Source organism: Antechinus flavipes, chromosome 3, assembly GCF_016432865.1.
Source record: "Antechinus flavipes isolate AdamAnt ecotype Samford, QLD, Australia chromosome 3, AdamAnt_v2, whole genome shotgun sequence".
Lineage (NCBI taxonomy): Eukaryota > Metazoa > Chordata > Mammalia > Dasyuromorphia > Dasyuridae > Antechinus > Antechinus flavipes.
Window position 1 is genome coordinate 345609133 of NC_067400.1, and position 27697 is coordinate 345636829.

Here is a 27697-nt window from a genome sequence, read left to right on the forward strand (position 1 = left end):
ACATTTCTGATGAAAAGACCAGAGCAGAACAAAAAATTTTATCTCCAAATAAAAGACTCAAGTGAAGCATAACAAGGTAAACAGAAGAAAAATGTTTTTTTAAGGTTAATATGTTTACATATTTATATGGGAAGAAGATACCTGTAATTATTGAGTATTGTATCTTTGTCAGAGCATTTTGAAGGGCATATACTTAGAGGGTATAGTTATAAGGTGACTTTAAATGTGATGATTTAAAAATAGAAATTAGGGCATTATATTAAGAGAAGAGGAAAAGAGAGGGAAGATGTTGTAAATTATGCCACAGGGAGAGCCATAAAGCACCTATTGTAGTTGATGAAAATAAAATAAGCAGATGAACATTCTTTAAACTTTAATCTCATCAGATTTAGCTCAAAGAGTAAATAACATACATATTTAGTTTGGTATAGAAATTTGTTTCATCTTATAGAGTAGTAAGAGGGGGAAAGGAAAAGGAAAGGGGAAGACTAATAAAAGAGAGAGCAGACATAAAAGGCAAAAGGGATAAGAAAAGTGAGGCTGGGAAAGATTAACAGAGTAAAGGAGGTGGTGGGATCATAAGCAATATGAGAAGGAAAATGAGAGAAAAAATATAATTTGTAGAAAAATAAGATAGTATAAAATACAGAATTAATACTTTTAACTATGAATGTGAATGTCATGAAGTCTCCCATAAAAAGAAAACAGGTAGCAGACTGGATTAAAGCCAGAATCCTACAATATGTTGTTTACAATAGACATATTTGAAACAGAAATAAACATTCAGGGTAAAGGTAAAATACTGGAGCAAAATCTAGTATTTTTCTTTTCTTTTTTAAAATATTTTATTTTCTGTTGTAATAACTTTATATTGACAGAATCCATGCCAGGGTAATTTTTTTACAACATTATCCCTTGCACTAGCTTCTGTTCCGATTTTTCCCCTCCCTCCCTCCACCCCTCCCCTAGATGGCAAGCAGTCCTATATATGTTAGATATGTTGCAGTATATCCTAGATACAATATATGTTTGCAGAACCAAACAATTCCCTTGTTACACAGGGAGAATTGGATTCAGAAGGTAAAAATAACCCAGGAAGAAAAAAAAATGCAAATCGTTCACATTTGTTTCCCAGTGTTCTTTCTTTGGGTGTAGCTGCTTCTGTCTATCATTTATCAATTGAAACTCAGTTAGGTCTCTTTGTCAAAGAAATCCACTTCCAGCAGAATACATCCTCATACAGTATCGTTGTCGAAGTATATAATGATCTCCTGGTTCTGCTCATTTCACTTAGCATCAGTTCATGTAAGTCTCTCCAAGCCTCTCTGTATTCATCCTGCTGGTCATTTTTTACAGAACAATAATATTCCATAATATTCATATACCACAATTTACCCAGCCATTCTCCAATTGATGGGCATCCATTCAATTTCCAGTTTCTAGCCACTATAAACAGGGCTGCCACAAACATTTTGGCACATACAGGTCCCTTTCCCTTCTTTAGTATTTCTTTGGGATATAAGCCCAATAGAAACACTGCTGGATCAAAGGGTATGCACAATTTGATAAGTTTTTGGGCATAATTCCAGATTCCTCTCCAGAATGGTTGGATTCGTTCACAATTCCACCAACAATGCATCAGTATCCCAATTTTCCCACATCCCCTCCAACATTCATCATCTTTTCCTGTCATCTTAGCCGATCTGACAGGTGTGTATTGGTATCTCAGAGTTGTCTTAATTTGCATTTCTCTCATCAATAGTGATTTGGAATACCCTTTCATATGAGTAGAAACAGTTTCATTTTCATCATTTGGAAATTGTCTCTTCACATCCTTTGACCATTTATCAATTGGAGAATGGCTTGATTTCTTATAAATTGAGTCAATTCTTTATATATTTTGGAAATGAGGCCTTTATCAAAAACCTTTACCTGTAAAAATATTTTCCCAGTATATTGCTTCCCTTCTAATCTTGTTTGCATTAGTTTTATTTGTACAAAAGCTTTCTAACTTAATATAATCACCATTTTCTATTTTATGATCAATAATGATCTCTAGTTCTTCTTTGGTGACAAATTCTTTCCTCCTCCACAAGTCTGAGAGATAAAGTATCCTATGTTCCTCTAATTTATTTATAATCTCATTCTTTATGCCTAAATCATGAATCCATTTTGATCATACCTTGGTGTATGGTGTTAAGTATGAATCCATGTCTAGTTTCTGCCAAACTAATTTCCAGTTTTCCCAGCAGTTTTTGGCAAATAGTGAATTCTTATTCCAAAAGTTGGGATCTTTGGGTTTGTCAAACACTAGATTGTGACAGTTATTGACTATTTTGTCCTTTGAACCTATCCAATTCCACTGATCAACTAATCTATTTCTTAGCCAATACCAAATGGTTTTGATGACTGGTGCTGTATAATATAATTTTAGATCAGGTACAGCTAGGCCACCTTTATTTGTTTTTTTTTTTTTTTTTCATTAATTCCCTTGAGATTCTCAACTTTTTGTTCTTCCATATGAATTTTGTTGTTATTTTTTCTAGATCATTATATATTTGTATGGAAAGTGTTTTATAGTTTTGTTCATATACTTCCTTACTTTTCTTTGGCAGATAGATTCCCAAATATTTCATGCTATTTTAAATGAAATTTCTCTTTGTTTCTCTTGCTGTTGGATGTTGTTGGTGATATATAAAAATGTTTCTGATTTATGTGGATTTATTTTGTATCTTGCAACTTTACTAAAGTTGTGGATTATTTCTAATAGCTTTTTAGTAGATTCTTTGGGATTCTTTAAGTATACCATTATATCACTTAACACCACATACCAAGATAAGATCAAAATGGGTCCATGACCTAGGCATAAAGAACGAGATTATAAATAAATTAGAGGAACATAGGATAGTTTATCTCGCAGACTTGTGGAGGAGAAAGAAATTTGTGACCAAAGATGAACTAGAGACCATTACCGATCACAAAATAGAAAATTTTGATTTTATCAAATTAAAAAGCCTTTGTACAAACAAAACTAATGCAAACAAGATTAGTAGGGAAGCAACAAACTGGGAAAACATCTTTACAATTAAAGGTTCTGATAAAGGTCTCATTTCCAAAATATATAGAGAACTGACTCAAATTTATAAAAAATCAAGCCATTCTCCAATTGATAAATGGTCAAAGGATATGAACAGACAATTTTCAGATGAAGAAATTGAAACTATTACCACTCACATGAAAGAGTGTTCCAAATCAATATTTATCAGAGAAATGCAAATTAAGACAACTCTGAGATATCACTACACATCTGTCAGATTGGCTAAGATGACAGGAAATAATGATGAATGTTGGAGGGGATGTGGGAAAACAGGGACACTGATGCATTGTTGGTGGAGTTGTGAACGAATTCAGCCATTCTGGAGAGCAATCTGGAATTATGCCCAAAAAGTTATCAAACTGTGCATACCCTTTGATCCAGCAGTGTTTCTGTTGGGCTTATACCCCAAAGAGATACTAAAAAAGGGAAAGGGGCCTGTATGTGCCAAAATGTTTGTAGCAGCCCTGTTTGTAGTGGCTAGAAACTGGAAAATGAATGGATGCCCATCAATTGGAGAATGGCTGGGTAAATTGTGGTATATGAATGTTATGGAATATTATTGCTCTGTAAGGAATGACCAGCAGGATGAATACAGAGAGGCTTGGAGAGACCTACATGGATTGATGCTAAGTGAGATGAGCAGAACCAGGAGATCATTATATACTTCGACAACGATATTGTATGGGGATGTATTCTGATGGAAGTGGATTTCTCTGACAAAGAGACTTAACTGAGTTTCATTGGATAAATGATGGACAGAAACAGCTACACCCAAAGAAGGAATACTGGGAAATGAATGTGAACTATTTGATTTTTGATTTTCTTCCCGAGTTATTTTTACCCTCTGAATCCAATTCTCCCTGTGCAGCGGGAGAACTGTTCGGTTCTGCAAATATGTATTGTATCTAGGATATACTGCAACATACCTAACATATATAGGACTGCTTGCCATCTGGGGGGGGGGGGAGGAGGGAGGGAGGGGAAAAAGCGAAACATAAGTGATTGCAAGGGATAATGCTGTGTAAAAATTATCCTGGCATGGATTCTGTCAATACAAAGTTATTATTAAATAAAATTAAATTAAAAAAAAAAAGTATACCATTATATCATCTACAAAGAGTGTGCACAGTAGTCCACATTCATTTCCCAGTGAAATAGAACTGGTGACATAGGAAAAGATGAGAACTCCCTAAAAAATAGAAATGATGAAATGGAAAAAAAATCCAATGAGCAAAGCAACTCCTTTAAAAGTATGGTGGAGTGGAGTTGAGATAAAGGAGAGGAGATATGTCTTTTTCTGAGCTCTCCCCACATCCTTCACACTAACAGCAAATCGATCTTCTGAATTAATTTTAGAGTGACAGAACCCAGGAATAGTGGGAGTGTAAGAAATTACTAGCAGAAGATTATTTTAAAGATCTCCAGAAAAGGTCTGTTTCAATTGGGCACAGAGGAGCGTAGGCCAAGTGCAAGCAGGCTGAGCACAGATGCCAAGTGCAGGCAGTGCACAGTCTTGGGGCAGTATGGGCTCTACACACTGGAGAATTTATGGAAAGGAATCTACAGCAGTGTTGACTACTCTGACCTGGTTTCAAGCCAATAGATAAGCAGATTAGTTATAAGAAATTTAACACAAATACAAAAGATGAATAATGAAATGCCAGAATTACACAGAATCTGGTTGTTTTGTTTTTGCTTATTGATATAGACAATAATAGTAATAGTTTTCTTAATATTTCCTAATATTGAAGCAGGCCTGCATTCCTGGTACAAATACTACTTGGTCATGGTGTATTATCCTAGGGATTACTTTCTGGAATCTTTTTTTCTAATATTTTATTTAAAATTTTAGCATCAATATTCATTAGGGAAATTGGTCTATAATTTTTTTCATCCTACCTTGTTTAAGTATCAGTACCATGTCTGTGTCATAAAAGGAATTTGATAGGAGTCCTTTGTTCTCTATTTTTTCAAATAGTTTATATAGTATTGGAGTTCATTGTTCTTTAAATGTTTGGTAGAATTCACATGTAAAACCATCTGGTCCTGGGAATTTTTTCTTAGAGAGTTGATTAATAGCTTGTTCTATTTCTTTTTCTGAAATAGAAGTAAACAATTTATTTCTTCCATCAATCGATATTTTTGTAGGTATTTTTCCATTTCACTTAGGTTATCAAATTTATTGGCATAAAGTAGGGCAAAATAATTCCTAATTATTGATCAAATTACCTCTTTATTAATGGTAAGTTCTACTTTTTCATTTTTAAGACTAACAATTTGATTTTCCTCTTTCCTTTTTCTAATCAAATTTACTGTGTTTATCTATTTTGTTGTTGTTTTTTCATAGAGCTAAAGCTTAGTTTTATTTATTAATTCAATAGTGTTTTTTTTTTTTTTTTTTTAGTTTCAATTTTATTCATCTCTCTTTTTATTTTTGGAATTTCAACTTTAGTGTTTGACTGGAGGTTTTTAATTTGTTCCTTTTCTAGCATTTTTAGTTACAAGCCCAATTCATTGACCTTGTCTTCCTCTATTTTATTCAAGTAGGCCTCTAGAGATATAAAATTTCCCCTTTTACCACTTTGGCTGCATCCCAAACATTTTGGTATGATGTCTCATTATTGTCATTTTCTTGGGTGAAATTATTACTTGTGTCTATAATTTGCTGTTTCATCCAATCATTCTTTAGGATGAAATTATTTAGTTTCCAATGATGTTTTGGTCTATTTTCCCCTGGCTTTTTATTGAATGTAATTTTTATTGCATCATGATCTGAAAAGAAAGCTTTTACTATTTCTGCCTTTCTGCATTTGAATTTGAGGATTTTGTCCTAATATATGGTCAATTTTTGTATAGGTTCCATGAACTGCTGAGAAGACAGTGTACTCCTTTCTGTCTCCATTTAGTTTTCTCTAAAGATCTATCATATATAACTTTTTTAATATTCTATTTACCTTTTTGAATTCTTTCTTATTTATTCTGTAGTTTGATTTATCTAATGCTGAGAGTGCAAGGTTGAGATGTCCCACTATTACACTTTTGCTATCTATTTCTTCTTGCATCTCTCTTAATTTCTTCTTTAAGAATTTAGATGTTAGGTGGGTGGAGCCAAGATGGCAGAGAAGGCACACACAACTTTCTAAGCTCCTTTTATTCCCCTCATAACCAACTATTAAATTCAGCATCAAAAATAGCTTCTCACTGCTTAAATTCATGAAGATTAAAATCACACAACTTACCAACTGAAGATAATCTGGAAGATCCCCAGGAAAGGTTTGTCCTGAGGGGCCAGGAACAGACTAGCGCTGTCAGCAAGAAACTAGCTTCCTGAGCAGACCATGGGCAGGGGTGATCTCTGTGGCTAGAGAAGTTATAGAGATGACTCTGCTTAAGCTAACAGCTCTGCCTTGATTACAAAGCAGTAAACTGGCAGAGAAATTAAAGCTTAAAACAGGGGGTACTCTAAAAAATGCCAGAACCTAACAAGATCTGGCTGTAACCACTCAAACCCGGAAGTGACCCAGGCAGACCCTTAATACAGCCCTGCAGCCACATCCCATAGTTTGGGGCTTTTGCAGGGGCAATTACAAAGCTGTACTGCAAGGGGGTACAGCCTTAGCAGCCTCTAATCTGCACAGTGGGGGGCTCAGCCTGAAGCAATAGAACTTCCCCAGCAGACTGTGCTTTCTGGGTCAGAGACACAACTGGTCCCTGCAGGGCCATTCAATGCTCAGCTGTTAATACCCATAGCCCCAGGATAGGCTTTGGCTTGGGATAGTAAAACTCTCACTGCTCAGCCTCTAGCCCCAGGGCAGTCATTATCCCACACAGTGGGAGTTCTTTGCAGGGGACTTTCCCAATCAGCTCTGCAGGCCTGAGTTACTTCCTTTCCAGTACCTCGCTGCTTTTTGTAGCTGGCTGGCAGGACAGCTACCGTCCATACATCTATCACTGCTTTACAGAGGAAGCTGTTAAACTTCTTGCTCTGAAGGCAGACCCTACAGGCTTTAACAAAATGAGTAAAAAAATCAAAAGGACAATTGATAGTTTCTATACAGAAAAGAGCAGCTTTTCAACCTCGAAGAGACTAATAGCAGTCTCCAGACAATTGTTGGATCCCAATACAAAAGGCTCTCCTAGAAGAGACTATTAAAAGTCTTAAAAGAGAACTGGAAGAAAAATGGAGAAAGTAAAGAGAAGCTATGCAAGAAGCAACAACTTCCTAAAATGTGAATTGGAAAAAGTAAAAAAAAAAAAAACAAAAACAAAAAAAACAAAAAAAAAACAAAAAAAACTCCCAAGAATTACAGGGAAACAAAATTTGTGAATTGGAAAAAGAAAATAACTCACTAAATAAATAAATAAATAATTAAATTAAATTAAATTAATGAAATGGAAAAAAAAATTCCATAGAGCAAAACAATTCATTTAAAAACTCAATTGGACATATACAAAAAGAAGTAAAAAAAAAGCTAATGAAGAAAATAACTCACTAAAAATCAGAACTGAATAAATAGAAATGACTGATTCATTGAAACATCAAGAATAAGTCAAGCAAAACCAAAAAAAAAAATTAAAGATTGGAAAAAAATGTCAATTATTTACTTGGAAAAACAACAGACCTGGAAAATAGATCTAGGAGAGATAGCCTGAGGATCATTGGCTTACCTGAAAATTATGATGAAAAAAAGAGCCTACGTACTATTTTACAAGAAATCATCGAAGAGAACTGCCCAGATGTAATAGAACTAGAAGGTAAAATAGGCATTGAAAGAATTCATTGAACACATTCTGAAAAATACCCTAAAATAAAGACTTCAAGGAATATTTTGGCCAAATTTCAGAAGTTTCAGACTAAAGAAAAAATATTATAAGCAGTCAGGAAAAAACAATTCAAATACTGAGGTGCCACAACCAGGGTCACGCAAGATCTGGCTGCCTCAACATTAAAGGATTGAAGGGCCTGGAATCTGATATTTTGAAAAGCAAAAGAACTTGGAATGCCGCCAAGAATAAACTACCCAGCTAAGCTGAGCATTTTTTTTTTCCCCATGGAAGAAGATGGACATTTAATGAAACAGAGGAATCCCATTTGTTTCTAAGGAAAAAATAGACTTAAACAAAAAATTGACCTCCAACAACAGGACTCAAGAGAAGTAGAAAAAGATAAAAGTAACTCATGAAAACTGTATTGCTATTGTGGATATACATTAAAAACTACATGTATAATTTGATTTTACTGATACAACATGAAAAAAAGGAAATAGAAATGGAAAGGGGATAGTGTCAGAAAAAGGGAAAGGGGAGATAAAAAGAGGAAAACTACATGTGATGATGAGGCAAATGAAACCTATCATATCTGAGGGAATTTAGAGAGAGGGAGGAACATTGTGTGAATCCTCCTCTTATCGGAGTTGGCTCAAGAGGAAATAATTGACATTTTTTTTTTAACAGAGAATCTCCTCTCATCTCATTAAAAAGTGGGAGAGGAAAAGGGAAAAGAAAAAAGAGTATTAAGAGAAGGATACAAGAAAGGGGAAGGCATTCGAAGGGAGGAGGAAGGGATCCTAAAGAGGGAGAGCTGCATGATGTAAGTTTAATACTAGGGAAGGGTGGAAGTGGGGCAAGAAAGATAAAAGCATAATCTGGGGATATTAGGATGGCAGGAAATACAGAATTAGTCATTTTAACCATAAATGTGAATGGGAAGAACTCTCCCATAAAGAGGAGGCAGATAGCAGACTGGATCAAGAGTCAGACCCTACAATATGTTGTTTACAGGAAACACATTTAAAACAGGGAGATACATACAGAATAAAGATAAAAGGCTGGAGCAGAAACTATTATACTTCAGGTGAGGTCAAAAAAGCAGGCATAGCCATCCTTATCTCATATCAAGCAAAAGCAAAAATTGATCTAATCAAAAGAGATAAGGAAGAAAACTATATCTTGCTAAAGGGTACTATAGACAATGAAGCAATATCAGTATTAAACATATATGTACCAAGTGATATAGCATATAACTTCCTAAAGGAGAAGTTAAGAGAGTTGCAAGAAGAAATAGACAGCAAAACTATAACAGTGGGAGATTTCAATCTTGCACTCTCAGCTTTAGATAAATCAAATCACAAAACAAATAAGAAAGAAATTAAAGAGGTAAATAGAATATTAGAAAAAAATTAGGTATAGATCTCTGGAGAAAACTGAATGGTGACAGAAAGGAGTATACTTTCTTCTCAGCAGTTCATGGAACCTACTCCAAAATTGACCATATATTAAGACATAAAGACCTCAAAATTAAATGCAGGAAGGCAGAAATAGTAAATGCTTCCTTTTCAGATCTCAAGGCAATAAAGACTACATTCAACAAAAAGTTAGGTGTAAATAGACCAAAAAGTAACTGGAAACTAAATAATCTCAACTTAAAGAATAATTGGGTGAAACAGCAAATTATAAACACAATTAATAATTTCACTCAAGATAATGACAAGGATGAGACATACCAAAATTTGTGGAATGCATCCAAAGCAGTAATAAGGGGAAATTTTATATCCTTAGAGGCTTACTTGAATAAAATAGAGAAAGAGACAATCAATGAATTGGGCTTGGAATTTAAAAAGCTATAAAAAGATCAAATTAAAAAGCTCCAATCAATTACTAAACTTGAAATTCTAAAATTAAAAGGAAAAATAAATAATATTGAAAGTAAAAAAAAAAAAACAAAAAAAACAAAAAAACTATTGAACTAATAAATAAAACTAAGAGTTGTTTTTATGAAAAAAACAATAAAACTGATAAACCTTTGGTAAATCTAATTAGAAAAAGGAAAGAGGAAATCAGATTAGTAATCTTAAAAATGAAAAGGGAGAACTTTCCACCAATGAAGAGGTAATTTAAGAAATAATAAGGGGTTACTTTGCCCAACTTTATGCCAATAAATTTGATAACCTAAGCGAAATGGATGACTACCTCCAAAACTATAGGCTTCCCAGATTAATAGAGGAGGAAGTAAATTGCTTAAATAGTCCCATTACAGAAAAAGAAATAGAAGAAGCTATTAATCAACTCTCAAAAAAAAAAATCCCCAGGACCAGATGGATTTACATGTGAATTCTACCAAACATTCAAAGAACAATTAGCCCCAATGCTTTATAAACTATTTGAAAAAATAGGGAATGAAGGAGTCCTACCAAATTCCTTTTATGACACAGACATGGTACTGATACCTAAACCAGGTAGGTTGAAAACAGAGAAAGAAAATTATAGACCAATCTCCCTAATGAATATTGATGCTAAAATCTTAAATAAGATATTAGCAAGAAGACTACAGAAAATCGTCACCAGGATAATACACTATGACCAAGTAGGATTTATACCAGGAATGCAGGGCTGGTTCAATATTAGGAAAACTATTAGCATAATTGACTATATCAATAACCAAACAAACAAAAACCATATGATCATCTCAATAGATGCGGAAAAAGCATTTGATAAAATCCAACATCCATTCCTAATAAAAACACTTGAGAGCATAGGAATAAATGGACTTTTCCTTAAAATAGTCAGGAGCATATATTTAAAACCATCAGTAAGCATCATATGCAATGGGGAAAAACTGGAACCTTTCCCAGTAAGATCTGGAGTGAAGCAAGGTTGCCCACTATCACCATTATTATTTAATATCGTATTAGAAACACTAGCCTCGGCAATAAGAGTCGAGAAAGATATTAAAGGAATTAGAGTAGGCAATGAGGAAACCAAACTATCACTCTTTGCAGATGATATGATGGTATACCTAGAAAACCCCAGAGATTCTACTAAAAAGCTATTAGAAATAATTCATAATTTTAGTAAAGTAGCTGGCTACAAAATAAATCCCCATAAATCCTCAGCATTTTTATACATCACCAACAAAACCCAACAGCAAGAGATGCAAAGAGAAATTCCATTCAGAATAACTGTTGATACCATAAAATATTTGGGAATCTATCTACCAAAGGAAAGTCAGGAATTATATGAGCAAAATTGTAAAAAAGTCTCCACACAAATAAAGTCAGACTTAAATAATTGGAAAAATATTAAGTGCTCTTGGATCGGCCGAGCGAACATAATAAAGATGACAATACTCCCTAAACTAATCTATTTATTTAGTGCTATACCAATCAGACTTCCAAGAAAATATTTTATTGATCTAGAAAAAATAACAACAAAATTCATATGGAACAATAAAAAGTCGAGAATCTCAAGGGAATTAATGAAAAAAAAAATCAAATGAAGGTGGCCTAGCTGTACCTGATCTAAAATTATATTATAAAGCAGCAGTCACCAAAACCATTTGGTATTGGCTAAGAAATAGATTAGTGGATCAGTGGAAAAGGCTAGGTTCACAAGACAGAGTAGTCAACTATAGCAATCTAGGGTTGACAAACCCAAAGCCCCTAACTTCTGGGAAAAGAATTCATTATTTGATAAAAACTGCTGGGATAATTGGAAATTAGTATGGCAGAAATTAGGCATGGACCCACACTTAACACCATATACCAAGATAAGATCAAAATGGGTCTATGACCTAGGCATAAAGAACGAGATTATAAATAAATTAGAGGAACATAGAATAGTTTATCTCTCAGACTTGTGGAGGAGAAAGAAATTTGTGACCAAAGATGAACTAGAGACCATTACTGATCACAAAATAGAAAATTTTGATTACATCAAATTAAAAAGCCTTTGTACAAATAAAACTAATGCAAACAAGATTAGAAGGGAAGCAACAAACTGGGAAAACATTTTCACAGTTAAAGGTTCTGATAAAGGCCTCATTTCCAAAATATATAGAGAACTGACTCAAATTTATAAGAAATCAAGCCATTCTCCAATTGATAAATGGTCAAAGGATATGAACAGACAATTTTCAGAGGATGAAATTGAAACTATTACTACTCATATGAAAGAGTGTTCCAAATCATTATTGATCAGAGAAATGCAAATTAAGACAACTCTGAGATACCACTACACACCTGTCAGATTGGCTAAGATGACAGGAAAAAATAATGATGAATGTTGGAGGGGATGTGGGAAAACTGGGACACTAATGCATTGTTGGTGGAGTTGTGAACGAATCCAACCATTCTGGAGAGCAATCTTGAATTATGCCCAAAAAATTATCAAATTGTGCATACCCTTTGATCCAGCAGTGTTTCTATTGGGCTTATATCCCAAAGAAATACTAAAGAAGGGAAAGGGACCTGTATGTGCCAAAATGTTTGTAGCAGCCCTGTTTGTAGTGGCTAGAAACTGGAAAATGAATGGATGCCCATCAATTGGAGAATGGCTGAGTAAATTGTGGTATATGAATGTTATGGAATATTATTGTTCTGTAAGAAATGACCAGCAGGATGAATACAGAGAGGACTGGCGAGACTTACATGAACTGATGCTAAGTGAAATGAGCAGAACCAGGAGATCATTATACACTTCGACAACGATATTGTATGAGGACATATTTTGATGGAAGTGGATTTCTTTGACAAAGAGACCTGAGTTTCAATTGATAAATGACGGACAAAAGCTGCTACACCCAAAGAAAGAACACTGGGAAATAAATGTGAACTATCTGCATTTTTGTTTTTCTTCCCGGGTTATTTATACCTTCTGAATCCAATTCTCCCTATGCAACAAGAGAACTGTTCAGTTCTACAAACATATATTGTATCTAGGATATACTGCAACATATGCAACCTATAAAGTACTGCTTGCCATCGAGGGGCGGCGGTGGAGGGAGGGAGGGAGGGAAAAAAAAATCGGAACAGAAACGAGGGTCAATATAAAGTAATTATTAAATAAAAATTAAATTAAAAAAAAAAAAAGAAAAGAAAATCATCCCCAGGATTATATACCACGATCAAGTAGGATTTATACCAGGAATGCAGGGCTGGTTCAATATTAGGAAAACTATCAGTATAATTGGTCATATTAATAACCAAATTAACAAAAACCATATGATCATCTCAATAGATGCAGAAAAAGCATTTGATAAAATCCAACATCCATTCCTATTAAAATCACTTGAGAATATAGGAATAAATCAGCAGCATCTATTTAAAACCACCAGTAAGCATCATATGTAATGGGGAAAAACTGCAACCATTCCCAATAAGATTAGGAGTGAAACAAGGTTGCCCACTATCACCATTACTATTTAATATTGGATTAGAAATGCTAGCTTTGGCAATAAGAGTGGAGAAAGAGATTAAAGGAATAAGAATAGGCAATGAGTTAACCAAATTATCACTCTTTGCTGATGATATGATGGTATACTTAGAGAACCCCAGAGATGCTACTAAAAAGTTATTAGAAACAATCCATATCTTTAGCAAAGTTTCAGGATACAAAATAAACCCACATAAGTCATCAGCATTCTTATATATCATTAACAAAACCCAACAGTTACAGTTACAGAGAAATTCCATTTAAAGTAACTACTGATTGTATAAAATATTTAGGAATCTATCTGCCAAGGGAAAATCAGAAACTTTATGAGCAAAACTATAATACACTTTCCACACAAATTAAGTCTGATCTAACCAACTGGGAAAATATTAAATGCTCTTGGATTGGGTGAGCAAATATAATAAAGATGACAATACTACCTAAAATAATCTATTTATTTAATGGTATAACAATCAGACTCCCAAAAAAACTATTTTAATGACCTAGAACAAATAACAGCAAAGTTCAGATGGAAAAACAAAAGGTCAAGAATTTCAAGGGAATTAATGAAAAAAAAAAATCAAATGAAGGTACCCTAGCTGTACCAGATCTAAAATTATATTATAATGCAGCAGTTACTAAAATCATCTGGTATTGACTAAGAAATAGACTAGTTGATCAATGGAATAGGTTAGGTTCAAAAGACAAAACAGTCAATAACTTTAATAATCTAGTGTTTGACAACCCCAAAGACCCCAGTTTTTGGGATAAGAATGAAGTATTTGACAAAAATTGCTGGGAAAATTGGAAATTAGTATGGCAGAAACTAGGCATTGACCCACACATAACATCGTGCACTAAGATAAGGTCAAAATGGGTTCATGACCTAGGCATAAAGAATGAGATTATAAATAAATTGGAAGAGCATAGGATAGTTTATCTCTCAGACCTGTGGAAGAGGAAGGAATTTATGACCATAGAAGAACTAGAGATCACTACTGACTACAAAATAGAAAATTTTGATTATATGAAATTGAAAAGTTTTTGTACAAACAAAACTAATGCAGACAAGATTAGAAGGGAAACAATAAACTGGGAGAACATTTTTACAATCAAAGGTTCTGATAAAGGACTCATTTCTAAAATATATAGAGAACTGACTCTAATTTATAAGAAATCAAGCCATTCTCCAATTGATAAATGGTCAAAGGACATGAACAGACAATTCTCAGATGAATAAATTGAAACTATTTCTAGCCATATGAAAATATACTCCAAATCATTATTAATCAGAGAAATGCAAATTAAGACAACTCTGAGATACCACTACACACCTGTCAGATTGGCTAGAATGACGGGGAAAGATAATATGAAATGTTGGAGGGGGTGTGGGAAAATAGGGACACTGATACATTGTTGGTGAAATTTTGAATACATCCAACCATTCTGGAGAGCAATTTGGAGCTATGCTCAAAAAGTTATCAAACTGTGCATACCCTTTGAGCCAGCAGTGTTTCTTTTTTTCTTTCTTTTTTTTTTTTTTTTTTTAATAATTTTTTATTGATAGAACGCATGCCAGGGTAATTTTTTACAGCATTATCCCTTGCATTCACTTCTGTTCCGATTTTTCCCCTCCCTACCTCCACCCCTTCCCCCAGATGGCAAGAGTCCTTTACATGTTGAATGGGTTGCAGTATATCCTAGATACAATATATGTGTGCAGAACCAAACAGTTTTCTTGTTGCACAGGGAGTATTGAATTCAGAAGGTATAAATAACCTGGGAAGAAAAACATAAATGCAAGCAGTTTATATTCATTTCCAGTGTTCTTTCTCTGGGTGTAGCTGCTTCTGTCCATCTTTGATCAATTAAGGCTCTCTTTATCAAAGAGGTCCACTTCCATCAGAATACATCCTCAAATAGTATCGTTGTTGAGGTATATAATGATCTCTTGGTTCTGCTCATTTCACTCAGCATCAGTTCATGTAAGTCTCACCAGTCCTCTCTGTATTCATCCTGCTGGTCGTTCCTTACAGAACAGTAATATTCCATAACGTTCATATACCACAATTTACTCAACCATTCTCCAATTGATGGACATCCTTTCATTTTCCAGCTTCTAGCCACTACAAACAGGGCTGCCACAAACATTTTGGCACATACAGGTCCCTTTCCTTTCTTTAGAATCTCTTTGAGGTATAAGCCCAGTAGAAACACTGCTGGCAATTTGGAATTATGCTCAAAAAGTTATCAAGCTGTGCATACTCTTTGATCCAGCAGTGTTACTACTGGGCTTATACCTCAAAGAGATTCTAAAGAAAGGTAAGAGACCTGTACATGCCTAAATGTTTGTGGCAGCCCTGTTTGTAATGGCTAGAAGATGGAAAATGAATGGATACCCATCAATTGGAGAATGTTTGAGCAAATTCTGGTATATGAATGTTTTGGAATATTATTGCTCTGTAAGCAATGACCAACAGGATGAATACAGAGAGGATTGGCGAGACTTACATGAACTGATGCTGAGTGAAATGAGCAGAACCAGGAGATCATTATATTCCTTAACAATGATACTATATGAGGATGTATACTGATGGAAGGGGATTTCTTCGACAAAGAGATCTAACTCAGTTTCAATTGATCAAGGATGGATAGAAGTAGCTATACCCAAAGAAAGAACACTGGGAAATGTATGTAAACTGCTTGCATTTTTGTTTTTCTTCCCAGGTTATTTTTACCTTCTGAATCCAATTCTTCCTGTGCAACAAGAGAACTGTTCAGTTCTGTACACATATGTTGTATCTAGGATACACTGTGACATATTTAACTTGTATAGGACTGCTTGCCTTCTGGGGGAGGGGGTGAAGGGAAAGAGGGGAAAAGTCAGAACAGAAGTAAGTGCAAGGGATAATGTTGTAAAAAAAAAATTACCCAGGCATGTGTTCTGTCAATAAAAAGTTATAATAATAATAATAATAATAATAAAGAATTTAGATGCTATACCACTTGGTGCACATATGTTTAATATTGATATTGATTCATTATCTATCCTACCCTTTAGCAAGATATAGTTTCCTTTCTTATTTCTTTTAATTAGATCAGTTTCTGCTTTTGCTTGATCTAAGATGAGGATGGCTACTTCTGTTTTTTTTGTTTTGTTTTGTTTTGTTTTGACTTTCCCTGAAGCATAGTAGATTATGGTACAGCCATTTACCTTTATGTTGTAAGTATTGCCCTGCCTCAATTGTGTTTCATGTAAACAACATATTGTAGTATTCTGGATTTTAATCCAGTCTGCTATTCGCCTCCACTTTATGGAGCAGTTTATCCCACTCACATTTTTGGGTAAAATTACTAATTCTTATTTCCTGCTATCTTGTTAACCCCAGCTTATCCTTTTATCCTTTCCTTCCCCATTACCCTCTCCCCTGTATTAAACTTGTGAGTACCACTTGCCTCACACAGTGTCCCCTTTTTAGGATTCCCCCCCCCACCTTAGAATTCCTCCCTTTTTCTTATCTCTTTTCCTCAAAATCTCTGTATTCCCTTCCACTTAGCTGACTCCTTCCCTTTTGACTTTCCCCCTTTTACTTTTCAATGAAGTGGGAAAAGTTTCTCTGTAAACTGAATGTGTCTAATATATTTTTTTCTCTTTAAGCCAATTCTAATGAGAGTAAGATACACTTCCTTCTTTCCCTCAGATATAATAGGTTTCCTTTGCCTCTTTGTAAGATGTAGTACACCCACTTTACCTTTCTTCTGGTACAATTTCCTTTCCACTTCTACTTTTTTTTTTTAATATTATATCAGTAAAACCAAATTATATATGTATTCCTTATCTATACTCATAACAGAAATATAGTTTGAAAGATTTCTCTTTTTACTTTTTTATGTTTCTCTTGAGTCTTATATTTGGAGATCAAACTTTTTTTTAGTTCCTTTTTTTTTTTCATCAGAAATTGATGAAATTCACCTATTTCATTGAATGTCTATCTTCTTCCCTGTACAAAAAAAGAAAATGCTCATTTTGGCTGGGTAAGTTATTGTGGCTGCATACCAAGTTCTTTAGACTTGGGAATATCAGATTCCAGGCCCTTCAGTCCCTTAATATGGATGCTGCTAGATCCTGAGTAATCCTTATTGTGGCTCCTCTGTATTTGAATTTTTTTTTCCTAGCTGCTTGTAGTATTTTTTCCTTGGTCTGATAGTGCTGAAAATTAGCCACAGTATTTCTTGGAGTTTTGATGTTGGGATCTCTTTCAGTACGTGATGGAGGGATTCTTTCAATGTGTATTTTATCCTCTGTTTCTATAACTTCTGGGCAGTTCTCTTTGATAATTTCCTAGAAAATAGTGTCCAGGCTTTTCTTCATCATATTTTTCAGGGTGTCCAATAATTATCAGATTGTCTCTCCTAGATCTATTTTCCAGGTCTGTTGTTTTTCCAAAAAGGTATTTGACTTTTTTCCCCATTGTTTTATTTATTTATTTATTTTTTTTGGTTTTGCTTGACTCATTCTTGGTGTCTCCTCAAGTCATTCAATTCCATTTGTTCAATTCTGATTTTCAATGAATTATTTTCTTCACTCACTTTTTTATAACTTTTTCTAATTGTCCAACTGAATTTTTAAGTGAGTTGTTTAGTTCTATGGAATTTTTTTTCCCATTTTGCCAATTTTATTTTTTAGAGAGCTATTTACTTTTTCCAATTCACTAGTTCTGTTTTTCAAGGAATTGATTTCTTTATCCACTCTACATTTTATTGAGTAGGATGACTCATCTAGACCCTCTTGCCAAGATTCCCTTTCCTTTCCCCATTTTTCTTCTAGCTCTCTTGTAAGAGCCTTTTTAATTTCTTCTATGAGAGTCTTGTGTTGTGGGGACCTGATCATATCCCCCTTTGGGGTTTCATCTAGAGACAATCTGTTTTTATTCTCCTCAGAGTTTGAAGTCTAATCTCTATCCATATAGAAACTATCTATAGTTAGATCTCACTTTAATTTTTTACTCATTTAAAAAAAAAAAAAAACAAAGAAAACTAACAAAAAAACAAAAAGCAAGTGTGGTCTGCTTTTTGGGGGCAATATGGTATCACCAAGTTTCCTCTACAGACAACAGGAAGTAGCAGTGAAGCAGTAGTGGAACAGCAATGGCTGTACTACACCTGTACAGCGGTTGTACTCTGAGATTCTGAGACTGTGCTGAGTCTCTCCAGATGCTGGGTTGTGGTGATCTAGATCAGATGGATCTGAATCGGTCCCTGTTCGGGCGCCAAAATGTGGTAAGTTTTTTCTTCTCAAAATGCAGGCAGGTGATAAAAGTTCAGATCTTTTATTATCTCCAATATAGCCCGGTTAGCTTAGAGGCCTATCTCTCTGCTTGGTTCCAAGAGCTCTTGCCACTTTGTCCTTTGCTTCTGCCTCTGCTTTCTTCAGCCTCCAGAGCCAGCACCACTCTTCATGTCGTTCTGGTGAAATCTCGACTTGTAGCTTCTTCCTCTGAAGAACTTCCTTGACTGGCCCATTGAAGCTCTATTTATGCTCCCAAAGAGCTTCAAGGGAGGTGTGAACTCATTGAACTCCAATCAGTAAAGGTGTGAACACAAGCCTTGTATTAATTAGTTCTACTTAGTACCTTGTTTCAGGTTCTGCCCAAAACATCTTCTTGTAAGATTAGATCAACTCTAATTAGTTAGCAGTTAGTAAGGATTCCAACACTGGGTGGGTGTGGCCAAGTCCAGAGAGACCATAGCCTTTTGGGGTTATAGTTTTTACCTACTGTGTTTGTAGGTTCTCTGCTGATCTACTGGCTTGCTGCTAGGGAAGAGTAGCTCACTCTGTGGTAAAGTTCTCCCCACAAATTTTCCACTGGCTGAGACCATACCCCGCCCCACTCTGGTCTTTTCAGTGTTAGCTGCCTTCCATGCTCTTGCTGCCTGCCTGAGGTCTGTGCCTGCTCTAATCATTTCAGCCCGTGAACAAAAACAGACATTTTCTAGCAAATTTGGGGCTATCTTCTGTTGTAATGTGTTATATTCCCAATATTTGTGGGGGGTTTTCAGTCAAGCACTACGAATATTGATTTTTAATGATATATTACAACTTAGACACAAGGCAGATAATGGAAGGAGTTGAATAGTCTGTTGGCTTACATCATCATAATGGTCTGCTTAGGGACTGGAGCTTTGGGCTCAATGCCAGATCTTGGCAAGAAGCCCTTGGCTTTGGGGACTGGTGATCTGGGAGGGCAGCAGGACATTGTTGTGGGTGAACAAGATGATGTGAGAACTCTCAGGACAGTTGTGAAAATCAAGTAAGGCTTCATCTACTTCAGAATTGAAGTAGGCCTTAAAATCCTTGAACATTGACTCAAGAGCATTCCTAAGTCCCTTTCATTCTATCCTCCCATGACATCATTATCTCCCTACTTCAATAAAATATGGGCAACTATGTACTTATTGGCCAAGTTAAATTTCTTGAGTAGTTCCCACATTTAGAATGTAAGACCCTCAGCCAATGAGGATGATGGTCAGTGGTGGGAGGAGTATTTGCAGGATGATTTAAGTGTCAAACCTGTCCTAAGAGGTGCCTCCTCCCTTTAATTGTCTGCTCATTGGGTAGGATGCCCAATTCTTGGGAGAACATACAATAAACTTTTGCTTTGCTCCTGGATATCTCTCCAGTTTTTTTTTTTTTTTGGTTGTTGTTGTTGTTGTTGTTGTTGTTGTTTGTTTTGTTTTGTTTTTTAATGGTGACCCCTCACCATTTCTGAGCCACACAGTTTTGAGGACTAGGCTGAATCATATTACTCGGTGAGTAGACAAACTCTTGGGTGCTAGTGGGATGGCACCCTGTTCTGATTTAGGCAGGCCACCAGCATTGAGAGGCTTCTCCTTGCAATACAAGGTAAAATGGGCCCAAAGTGGAGAAACTCAGGGCAAAGCAAAAGGGTGAGGACAGATCAGTCAAGCCAGAGGTAAGCCCCCTGTGAGTCCCTTGAGTAGAGTTGCAGACTCTGGAGGGGTGCTCTGGTCAGGGTAGGATAGGCCTTGCCTTGTGGGGTGACTATGATCAATTGACAACAATTGATGTGTTTGGGCATTTTAGAATTTAAATTCCATCCAAATTTGATGGGTGTGGCCAAGTCCCAGCCATGCATCTCAGAGAGAAATGAGGAAGAGGAAAAAAAAAAAAAAAGATCAGAAAATACCGATAGATGGTCCCTTGGGAAATAAATTAAAAATCGGAACAAACTGCCAAAATATCAAGGAAAAAGCAGAAAAAAAAATGATGATAAGGTATTGTTGTTTTGTCTGGGGTAAAAAAGATATTGGTGGAGGCACTATTTGACCTAAGTATGGCTCCCCTGAAGACTAGGTGTGCCAAAAACTAAATTTGTATGTTAATAGTAAAGAATCTGTTAACCCAGAGGAGGCAGTAGATGTTGGAATATAGCTTTTCAAGGGTCCAATAATGTTGAGTAAGAATCAAAGTGAAAATGGCATAAAAGAGGGGACTTTAAAGACATAGCAATGGGACCCATTGTTATCTCTCCCTCCTCCATACTTAGCCTCACTTCAGGACTTAATTCAGTCAGTCCCTCCAAGGGCTGTAAGGTTACAGGAGGACTTAATTTAATTAACCATCCCCCACGGTCCCCACCCCTTCACTGTCCCTCTTTGGACATAGTTTGAGATTGCACTCCAGAAAGGTTGAATCATTTAACATTCATGAATATAATTTTTCTGCTATTATATATGCTTTCTTGAAATGTAAATTTATTGTTATATGTTTTGAATCCTCCCTGATATTCTGCTGGACATATGACAATGTTTTATTGCTGTTGTTATTTTGTTGTTATTTTTTATTTTTCCTTTTCTGTTTTTCTTTTTTTTTTTTTTTCTTATTTTGTGTTACTGTAATAAATAATTAAAAAAAAGAAAAAAAAATCTATCATTACAAGAAATGTCACATAGTTGCTAGAATAAGTTTTAAAACTAGGAAGATCTAGATTCACATTCTGCCTGTAAAATATACTAGGTATATGATCCTGAGTAAATAAATCAAACTTAATTTTCTAAGTCAATGATGTTAATGGTGTCCAAATCAAATAGAAATGTGGGCCATTAAGGCATACATAGGAGGCAGCTGGGTGGCACCATAGTGCATAGATTTCCTTGCCTGGAGCCCAGAAGATGAAGATATCTTCCTGAGTTCCAACATTGCAGTCCCCCCCAAAAAAAAATTCTAAGTGAGAAGCAAACTTTCATGGAGTCTTTGCAAATATTGAGAGACATTGTTTGAGGGTAGGAGAAATGTAGAGGGAAGAGCAGACATAAAGATTTTTTTAAAAAGTTAGCCTTCTGACATTCCTTTTGGTTATTGTACTTCATTGCCAAAGAGTACCAATATGACACTATTATGTAGAGTCAAGTTACAGCATGTTTTATTGTGTCTGATCAAACCAATAAAAGCTGAGATTGCTTTGTCACAGGTTGAGCACAAATAGTCCATGTGAACATTTGGGATAGATTACTTAAATTTGTGCATCTCAATATTTCTTTTGAACTAATTCAATTCTGTTTTGTTCATAAAGCACAGCCCTCCTTCTCTGAAGTAGACACTCCATGCTCAACAGTCTTGTGCCAGTGACTGCCATATCACACAATCCCAACATTTTTAAGAGAGCCTTTGAAAAAGTAGGGTTCTTTTTGTGGTTGTTGTTGATAACTTTCTTTTTGGAAGAGCTTGCTCTGTTATTAGTTCTTCATAAAAGTCTTTTTTGACAAGTGTATGTTAGATACTTCAACAATATGAGCAGCCCAACAGACCTGTGCTGTTTTCAGTATAGTTTGAATGCCTGGCAGTTTAGTTCAAGAAAGGACCTCAATGTTTGATATCTTGTCCTGCCATCTTTAGATTCTTTCTAAAACAATCCAAATGAAAGCCAAAGAAGCTTCCTGCTGCAATGCTGGCATACTCTTCAGGTTTCACAAGCATACACAATGATGTAAGCACAATGACTCTGTAAATCTTCAGTTTGGTGTGTTAATCTAATACCTTTTTTTTTCCTCACACATTCCTTCAGATTCTCCCAAACACTAAGCTAGCTCTAGAAATGCATGTGTGAACCTTATCAATGTATACATCTTTAGAATGTATACTACCAACGTAAGAAAACTTATCCACAGCATTCAAACCTTCTCCATTTGCTGTAACTGATGGTTCCATATATGGGTAATATGGTGTTGGCTAAGTATAGAATACTTATGTTTTCTTGGTTTTAATTGTTAAATCAAATGCAGCAAAAGCAGTGGAGAATTGATCCATATATTTTTGCATCTCAGCTTTACAAGCTGCATCGGGTGCACAGTTAGCTGTAAACAAAAATCATGTGCCAACATTCCTTCCACTTTAGTTTTGGCATGTATCCTTTTTAAGTTGAAGAATTTACTCTCAGTATGGTAGCTGACCTTGATGCCATGTTCATATACTTTAGGGGCATTCAATAATGTGGCTGAAAAATAATGTTAAAAAGCACAGGAACAAGCACATCACCCTGTTTCAGTCCACTGATGCCTGGGAAATGATGAGAGCTTTATCCATTGTCCAGAATGTAGGCAAGCATGACATTGTGAAATGGATGTAGAATACTGATGAACTTTTCTGGGCAACTAAATTTTGACGTGATTTTCCATAAGCTGTCATGAAATGACAGTATCTAAAGCCTTGGTTAGATCTACAAACATTGTGTATATGTCTCTCTTCGGCTCCTCAAATTTCTCCTGGACTTATTAGGTAGCAAATACCATATCAACTATTTCTTTACCCTTTTTGAAGCTCTACTGGTTCTTGGATGGATAACCATCTTCTAAGTGAAGACTCTGACAAGAATCTTCTCAACAATGATCCTCTGTCATTGTCACAGGGCAATTTATTCCCTTTCCCCTTTTTTTTTTAAAGATGGATAATGAAGGCATCCTAAAGTCCTGGGGGATAACCACCTCTTGCCACATAACCCAGAAAATTTCAGGCAACTTTTGTATGAGCAATGAATCCCCCCAAGCTGTAAATTTCAGCAGGTATAGAATCATCACCATAGGATTTTCCAATGGAAAGGAATCTAATTACATTCAAAATCTCTACTCTACTTTAGGAATTATTTTATTATCTATAAATGTAATGTGAAAAAGACTTAATTCTTCAGGAAGATTTTTTTTCTTCCCAAGGCCTTCTAATCTTATTTTGAAATGGGTGAGATGAAAGGCAGTATTTCATTATAGAAACCCCCCTAGGAAGATATTTTGGTTTGCCTAGTAAATTGCAAGTGTCATGTTGCAGATATCTGTACCGATACTTACAGCAGGATGCTTATAGTAAGCACTTACTCAATATGATTAATGAGATAATAGTTCTCTAATTCACATATACTTAGTACTTAGTGTAATATGATGATGTAATGGTTCTACAGTTGACACATGCTCAATGTGCTATAGTGATGTAATTGTACTAAGGTATTTAAAGGCTGAGAGGACTTGAAAAAAGCAGAATCCAGGATGTGTGTGAGAGTGCTTGAGCTCAAACTCCAGACTCCCAACTCCAGACTCTATCCCTCACCATCCTTGTGGTGACTCTCCTGCTAAGACCAAGGCCCATCCAGAGATCCTCCAGAAAGCTAGCCCACACATTACAGTTCATCTTTGAGGTCTATTGGACTTTGCATTTTCTATAAGTGCACACCTCCCATGTACCTATGGTGAATGAAATTATCTTTGCAGAAATTTATTTTATTTTATTTTTTTTGTGTGTGTTTTAATGTCAGGATATGATCCTCACTTTTCATGATTATCAGGCTAGGACTGGGTAAGCAAACAGTTTTTAAGACACATTTTTTAGCCCCTTATTCACACCAGGAGATGACCAGTGTGGTCCTCAAAACTTGATCAGATGTCAAAGGGTTATCCAAATCCCACTGTTGCTTTCATTTAGAAAAAAAAACAAAACACTATGACCTGGGCTGCCTGCAGGCAGGATTGTGACTATAACTCCCAATGTATTCTCACCTACTCTTTGTCACTTCCCTGTACCATGGAAGTTTGGGATAGATAAAAATGGTTAATTGGTATAGAGGATGTCTTTTGTTTTATGTATAAATTGGATTAAATGAGGCAGAATCACAAAAAGTTGTTGATTTCACTCTCTTCCAGAATCATCACATACAGTGGCAGGATAGATTAAAAAAGAATACTTCAGGGTTAGTATTTGTACAGAAATTTGTTGTCTGCTAGGACATCAAGGATTGCATTTTTCTGCCTCTTCTTTCTACCTGTTCTGGTAGCTGCTATTATTTTTGCAACCTGAAAAAATACAATATTAAAAATTTCCTCCATTTCTCAATAAATTTTGGACTCTTAAAAGATATCTCCTGAAATTTCTGGAGGCAAAGCTCTCACTTTAATTAATATCATAAACCTGCCTTTTATTTCTAAAATTAAGTCCACATGACCTTGAATTTTGTCTAAAGTGTCTTTGTTGACTCTATTGATAGGGTTAATAGAATATAACCTACAAAAAGCTTTTAGATTCACTCTGGGACTTAGACATTTTTTAGATTCTGGTTGGAAGTAAATAATTGGTGTATTAGACAAGTTTATTGTTAACTTTCACTATTGCTTATGTGTCTTTTTTCTTATTTTTATAAAGTTAAAATATTTCTCTTAAGAAATTAAAGGCAAGTATTCTGAGAGAAAATTTTGAAAATTATTTTGTACAGCAATTATGAAATATCCTATCACATAACCCATGAAAGTACCCATAAAACTGCTTCCCTAAAATGAAAAAAAAATTCATTAGAAGCAGGAATCCAAACCATATGGAGAGAAAGATCAATTATCTCACTATTGGAGTGCAAAACACTTTCTAAATAGATCTAGGAAGAAATAAATTAAAAGAATTTGAACTTGGATCTCTTAGGGCTCATGGCAATTTACCATTTCTCTAACCATGTACCCTTTTACATGACACGCAGAAGAAAAAACTCTACTTTAGGAATTATTTTATTATCTATAAATATAATGTGAAAAAGAGTTAATTCTTCAGGAAGATTTTTTTCCTTCCCAAGGCCTTCTAATCTTATTTTGAAATGGGTGAGATGAAAGGCAGTATTTCATTATAGAAACCCCCCTAGGAAGATATTTTGGTTTGCCTAGTAAATTGCAAGTGTCATGTTGATTTTCTTTTTATTACATCATTAAAGAATGGGATTGGCTTGTTCTGAAAATTGATAAAAGGGGGAAAAAAGTCTATGAAATTCCTGCTTCGTTAATCAGGTTCTCTTTTCTCTAACAAAAGACAGAATGAAGAAAAAAAGTATATATAGCTAAATTCAGAGTTGTTGCTGTTGTCATTGTCTGTCCTTTGTTTGTAAAGAGGACTGCTGACATTACAGGGTATTATTTTGACTAGTTTGGAAACAGGATGTAAATAAGGCTTCGTTTTACAAAATCATCAGCCTTACACTGTTCCAAAGGCATGAAAGTCTAGTGACAAGATACAATTCAAGACAACTGCTCAGGATGCAATGGATGATCTTGTTTTGAGGTCTGATCAAGTTCTAAGTGCTCCAAAGTGCCTGTTTCAATTTCCTTCATTTCCACTGAAACATATTGTTCTCATCTACCTATTCTGCAGAGAAAGCCTTCATGTATCTGGGAAAGATATCTTACTAAACATTTAGGGTCTGACTAACTTCAGGGTCTATATCATGCTCCAAGATTCTACCAGCCTTGTTACTCATTCACATCCTATCAATAGCTTTTGTACTGAGAATCACTTGGAAAGCACAATGAATGGAGACCTCCTCTCAGAAAATTCATTCATTCAAAGAAGATATCCAAGCCAGTCATATTTCCATTTCCCACCAGTATATACTTCTTTGAACTTCTTCTTCATGCAGTATTCCAGATATCTTTTGTCTCACCACCCTTTTCAGCTTTTTTTTCTGTGTTGCCTTTCCTAATAGAATATAAGGTCTGATAGAAAGGATTGTCTTCTTTTATATATATTTGTGTCTGAAGATCTTAGCATAGTGCCTGAAACATAAGTGTTTAAGAAATGTTTATTGACTATGTGTTTCTATATATTCACATGTTTTGAGATATGTATTTACAATAATAAGGATATAAATAGTATAAAGAAGACAGAAAAGTTGCATTACCTAGTGGATACAATGCTAATTTTGAAGCCAGAGAGACTTAGATTGAGTCTTACTTGAGTCTCTCTCTCTCTCTCTCATAAAGAGAGAGAGAAAAGGAGGGAGAGAGGAAGAGAGAGAGGCAGAGACAGACTATATGATCTTGGGCAAGTCACTCTTACTTCTCTAGGAAATTTCCTAAGACTTTATGTTGAAGAGATGATGATGGTTTAAAATAATAGAGAGCTTTCTCCTCTGACAGTTCTCTGAACACATACAATCACAGGTCTATCTATGAGCTTAACATTATAATAAACTTTTATCGCATTTGATTTTTATAATAACCAAGTCTGAGAGATAGGCCAGCAATTATATATTTTAACATATTTCAAAAAAATTGCTGAACTTTGTATTGGAAAGATCTAGTTTCAAATCATAATTCTTGACACTTACCAGTGAGCAAATCATATTACATCTTTCAGTCTCGGTATCCTCATCTGTCAAATAGTGATGATAACAATAATACCTATCCAATAGGGTGATTGTGCTGGTCAAACAATTTATGTCAAAGTATTTGCAAACTTTAAAGCTCTATAAACATATTTTTATTATTATTTTTATTGTTGAATCATTTTTAGTTTTGGCCAATTGACCCCATTGGAATTTTCTTGGCAAGGAGGTGGTTTGCCAATGTTTTTCTCCAGCTCAGTTTAGAGATGAAAACACTGAGGCAAACAAGGTTAAGTGACTTCCCCAGGCTCACATAGTTAGTAAGTATCAAAGGCTGGGTTTGGACTCAGGTTTTTCTGACTCTGGAGCCAGTGACCTATTCACTGTGATATCTAACTGGCCACATTATTATATACATTTTACTAATGAGAAGTAACAGGAAGCTCAGATGATTTGCCAAGTTGATGTTGTCCCTTGGTAGAATTCAGGCCAGAGTCAAGTTTACCTACAGCTCTTTCCATCAAACCATGAAATCAGAAATCCTAGACATATTTTTGAAAATTAAAGAATTACCTTCAGAAGAAAGAAAAAAATCTCAGACTGAACTCTACTTACACAAGATGACTTAATAATGGTGGTGACAGCAATAGAAAGTATTTGAGAGACATGTTTATGGCAGGAACTTGGTTGTACTGAATAAGTTTAGAGCCAATTAATTTAAGTAATTTTTAAAAATGCATTGTCAAAATTA

The 27697-nt window shown here is 35.1% G+C and overlaps 1 protein-coding gene across 1 annotated transcript in view; it reads left to right on the plus strand.

The window, feature by feature from the left end:
• Nucleotides 1–19465: 19465 nt before the first annotated feature.
• The window catches only part of LOC127557230 (sorting nexin-29-like), a 160707-nt gene continuing 152475 nt past the window's right edge, over nucleotides 19466–27697 (plus strand). Inside the window, 1 exon segment of the mRNA XM_051990627.1 lies at nucleotides 19466–19585. Within this exon segment, the coding sequence (XP_051846587.1) occupies nucleotides 19466–19585 (120 nt within the window).